This window comes from Nannochloropsis gaditana (genome assembly GCF_000240725.1).
Source record: "Nannochloropsis gaditana CCMP526 unplaced genomic scaffold scaffold451, whole genome shotgun sequence".
Lineage (NCBI taxonomy): Eukaryota > Eustigmatophyceae > Eustigmatales > Monodopsidaceae > Microchloropsis > Microchloropsis gaditana.
In genome coordinates this window covers 1-4,524 of record NW_005803502.1, presented here as the reverse complement: position 1 = coordinate 4,524, position 4,524 = coordinate 1, and the positions used below count along the sequence as shown (strand labels likewise).

At 57.1% G+C, this 4,524-nt stretch overlaps 2 protein-coding genes across 2 annotated transcripts; one reads left to right on the top strand and one right to left on the bottom strand.

Annotated features, from left to right (window-relative positions):
* Positions 1-25: 25 nt before the first annotated feature.
* NGA_0196000 (uncharacterized protein) lies at positions 26-1,507 on the bottom strand (the record flags this gene model as incomplete). The annotated part of the gene is made up of 2 exons (XM_005854591.1): positions 1,374-1,507; positions 26-744 (listed from the first exon to the last, which is right to left on the bottom strand). Coding segments are annotated over exons 1-2 (735 nt in total), but the record flags the coding sequence as incomplete, so codon positions are not given.
* A 1,423-nt stretch (positions 1,508-2,930) lies between these two features.
* On the top strand, positions 2,931-4,451 carry NGA_0167502 (uncharacterized protein; the record flags this gene model as incomplete). Its single annotated transcript, XM_005854587.1, has 4 exons — positions 2,931-3,140; positions 3,323-3,491; positions 3,689-4,100; positions 4,217-4,451. Coding segments are annotated over 4 exons (1,026 nt in total), but the record flags the coding sequence as incomplete, so codon positions are not given.
* Positions 4,452-4,524: the final 73 nt, after the last annotated feature.

Genomic DNA, 4,524 nt, shown 5'->3' with positions numbered 1-4,524 from the left:
CGCGCTCCCGGAAGAGGGGAGACGCCTTGAGTCGCGCGGCACCGGCCTCCACAGCCATCAATTCCTCCAGAAGCAATCCCCGAGGTCCCTCTTTGACGGCCGTGAGAAACCGCTTGGACGAGAGCTGCCCTTGCGAGGAATTGGAAGTTGGCGTGCTCCCAAGGCTAACGTTCCCGGCCGAGGATTCGGATCGGTTGATGACCTTATTTCTCCTGCGGTACCTGAGCTCCCATTGCTCGACATGAAACGCCTTGGCGATGGCAGCGCCCACGCCGAGCGTCAGATCCTGCCCAGACAGGTCAGAGAGCTTCTTCCAATGACGGAGCATACCCACCATCCCCCCTCGGTGAACCGTTCCCCGCCTCTGCACCGCATGGAAGGCGTCTAGGAACTCTTCGGCCATGCGGGACCTGTCCACCCGCTCCAGGATGGTCTCCAAGAGGCTCTGCCCGTCCCCGTCGTTTTCCTCCTCCTTGCTCGCCGATGCCCTAGAAGGCTGAGCCTTTATTGGCGATTCCTCTCCCGACGGTTGCGTACCCATGCTACGCTGAAAGTCATAGCGTGCCCTTTCCAGCAGCAGTCCCCACGCACAGTCCCGCCGGTACGCGTTCGAGCCTTCGGGTTGGCACCCTTCGCCCTCGTCCTCCTCCCCGTCCTCGCTAGCGGCCTCGGTGCTGGTGTAGCTGTCTCTTCCTGCCCATTGCCTGCCTTCCTGACCGACCCTTGGCGCTTTGCCAGGCCCGCCTAGTCGGGGCAGACTTTCCTGCGGAGGCCAACAGGGGCTTCCGGTTGCCTCGTCTCCCAACGCTGATTTGGAACAACCCCGGGTTCTCTTGGAGGCTGAGTGGGTCATAGAGCCACGGACTCGCGGTCGGCAGGGTAAATTTAGGCGGAAGCACCTGCGGTGGGAGGTAGAGCGTCGTGATGGGAAGAATGCTGAGAAGCCGAAGAGATGACACGTTTCCCGAGCTGACTCCCTAGAGACAGGCACGGTGAACCGCAAGCAGTGAGGGGCACTCGACGGTATGGGTGTACATGTGATTGCAAGGCTGACGTGACAGGTCTATGCCTTGAAAATGGAATGTCCGAGTGTACGCCCAAGTCTGTGTGAATTTATGTCCCCTGTACGTCTCTGGCTGAGGGCGGCCCCCAGTACTCCTTTCCCACCGACTTTCTCACACATACCTCTCGCAAGGAAGGCTAAAGTCGCATTTACTCTGTAAGCATGCATGTGTAAGGGGGGGAGGGTGTTGGTCTCCTCATTATAGTCTATCCGTGGGTGAAATAAAGTCCGGGTGGGGGGGCCCGGCATCTCCTCGGCCGCCGGAAAAATAAAAAAGGTGAAGAGTTCAGGGCATGCTGGGACACGTTACCTTTGAATCGTAGCATTTCTGACAGGACTTATTCTTGGATGATGTACCAAGGTCTTGATATTTTTTTTGAGTGTCCATGGCGATGCTGTACCTGCGGCGAGATCAGCCCACCGGTACGGCAGTCGTTGCTGACTTGGGAGAGAAAAGAGCCAATAGGAAATTAAAGGGCTTTTCCAAACAAAGACCTGCGTCACGCAACACAAAAATTACCAAGTAAGAATGTGAAACCTCGATTTTCCGAGCCTAGTTGATGGCCTGCACGCCGTCTCCCCAAAGCAGAGATTCAGAACGAGTCACAGTGGTCGGCCTTTTGGACCGTAGGACCGGAGACATGCATTTACCGAGTTCCGCGGCGAGGAAAGCATTCTTGAGATGTCTGTGCCCTGCATTGGCCTCTATATACACTGGCATACCATGCAACTCACGAAAACAATTGCCATACATGTAGAACGATTGGAAAACGAGTTATGAATTCATGCCGGGTCGCTGTTTGGTTTCACCCCGGTGTGGAGATTTATTGTCCGCCTTCCCACTTCAAATGGGGATGGTCAAAATATTCCGAGCCCGGCGTAACATATCCCAATCTACAACTGATTTAAAGCCCATCAAACGCAACCATCGGTGCGGTTGTCTCCTGTTCCATTCAATAAGCCACTCCTTTCCCATGCTTTGGTTGCTTCATTTTTCTTTCCTTTTGCATTTGAACGCGCGTGGATCGCTCGTACTATTAAAGTGCGTTGACAGCAAATCTTCGGCTCGCGACCTTGCCCATGAGAGGGCCAGTTTCTCCGTCGTCCTCCCTTGCCTGCTGCAGAATGACCCCACGGTGCGCGACGTCGATTGTCACGCTTTGATCGCATGGATTTCGTAGAAACCAGTGTCTTCGGAATGTATATGTTCCAGCATGTCCGGTATTTAGACGATTTCTCGGCAGGGCGGGTCTCCTCTCAAGCAGGGCCGTCACCCCCACCAATATTTGGTCATTCATGATTGAAGGCCAATGAATCGATAGTCAGTCATGACTCATGCATAAGACTGTGCCCGCCCTGAAGGAGCGATGTCCAAACTAGGGGGGATCAAAGGGGGGCTTAGGAGGGACTAAGGGTGCCTCGCGGGCTTTGGGGCGAAACCCCAGGCAAAAACGCACTTTGGAGTGTCAAAAATGCATTTTCAGGCCCAAAATTAGAAGCCCACACATTTTTCCAGGCCACCCTTACTAGCTGAAGCGTCATTCATGAATGAAATCTCACCAATGATTGGTGACCCATCGATGACCATTAGCAGGGGTTACGACCCTGCTCTCAAGGCTTGCGCTTTTCGCGCCCTCGGCGAGTCTTGAGCTGTCTGTCGGACGGCGGAGACGACATAGCAGACTTTTACCCAAAGAGACTCGGGAAGGACCCTCTCGTGAACACGTTGGCAATTGTAAGGAAACTTGTGCATGTACTTGGTCGTGATACGATGATAGATTCCTTTTTGACAGCAATGCACGCATTTCTTATATAGATGGCGCAGGGCTGCCTGGTTGTGGAGGAGAAAGGGAAAAGAAGAAATCTACCCCGGAAGGCGTATTTCCCCGCAAAAAGCTTCTGGCATTCCAGAATACCCATCATAATACATCTTATCTTCTTCCTGCTCTTCGTCGTCGCGTGCTCTTCAGCGGATCCTCCCATCCAATGTGCTGCACAAAGCTCCGAAGCAGCCTTGCCTCCTTCGGAAGATGCTGCGTGCGTCTGCGTGGACAATTGGACAGGACCGGAATGTCGTGTAAGCCAAATCATTCGGCAGAGGATGAGCGGGTATATTTTCTTTGCATTTCGCTACGATAGGGAATGACGGTAGTCCCTGATCCTTTGTTACAGAGACCACACGTCTGCTTCCTAGCATCTACATGCAGGGTGCCTTATACGCGCGCTCTTTTCCTCGCCTCATCGCCCCACGTCTTCCAGGTGTGCACAGATGACTCCGTGTGCGGTTCTGGGCAGCTGTGTCGACATGCACTGCCGATGTACCAGCGGCTCGAAGGGGTCTGCAACATCTTCACCAAGGGTTTCGCGGATTTTTTGGGGGGAGCTGGAACCCTGGCGTTGCAAATGGGCATGACCGACAGCGAAGGAGGTATATGGGCAGGGTGGAAGGTTCAGGAAGGGGACGAGAAAAGGGAGAGGCAGCGTAGGGTCTGAGGGTCGTTGAGGGGGTGGAGCGCTCTCGGAGACGGTCTGGGTGCCGTCCGGGCATTGCGACGACGCTCACGCTTCTGGGGAATTTTTCTCCACTTCTTGGAATTTTCCTCCCCCCTCTCCTGCCTCCCTCAGCGACGCCTGCTCCGGATGCTGGCTTGCTCGACCTGACAGTCTTCGCGAACCCCTCCCCGGGTATCTTTCGACCAGTCTTCTCGTGCGCGGGCCGCCAGTGCCTGCTCAGCAAGGAGAAGGACTCGCCAGGGGCAGCGGGCGGGGCCCGTGTGGGCATGCAGTGCCAGCAGAGCTCCTGCACCGCCCTCTGCGACAAGGCTGAGGACGCGTTTTGCATCGATCTGATGCTCCAGCTCTTGGCGAGCATCGGGGAGACCGGCACCCTGGACCTGATCTGCGAGGCCGACGGCGACTCCTGCGTGATGCACGAGGCGGTGCTCGACGCCTACTTCAAGGGCATTGTCTTCGACGAGTGCCGGTTGGGGGAGTGCGCGCCTAGGAACGCGGGGAACATGACGCTGCAAGAGCTGAGGTAGGGAGGAAGGGAGGGAGGGAGGGAGGGCAGGCGAGACTGCCAGTGCATTCTTGACGGGAGCTCGAAGCATACTCACGGATAGCCATCGCTCCTCTCCCCTACCCCCCGCACAGCTCCTTCGCTCTGCCCCCGTCCTCCCCCTCGGTCCTCTTCCGCCTCAACCAGGCCTTGGCTCTGGCCGCCCTCCTCCTCGTCCTCGGGAGCTCCCTCGCCACCCTCCTCCTCTATCGCTACAGCAGGGCAGCCGTCGATGCCCTGGGAAGCGTAGAGGGAGCGATGGAGGCCTTTGCAGGGGAGGGGGCCGAGGGGAAGGCCCCGGGAGGCTCCCGCACGGGCAGCACGGACGCGGTGAGGCCGGCGGCGGCTGTCGTCCCACCCTTTCCTCCCCTCCCCGTCCTCCCCTCCCCCCTTCCTTCCCCTG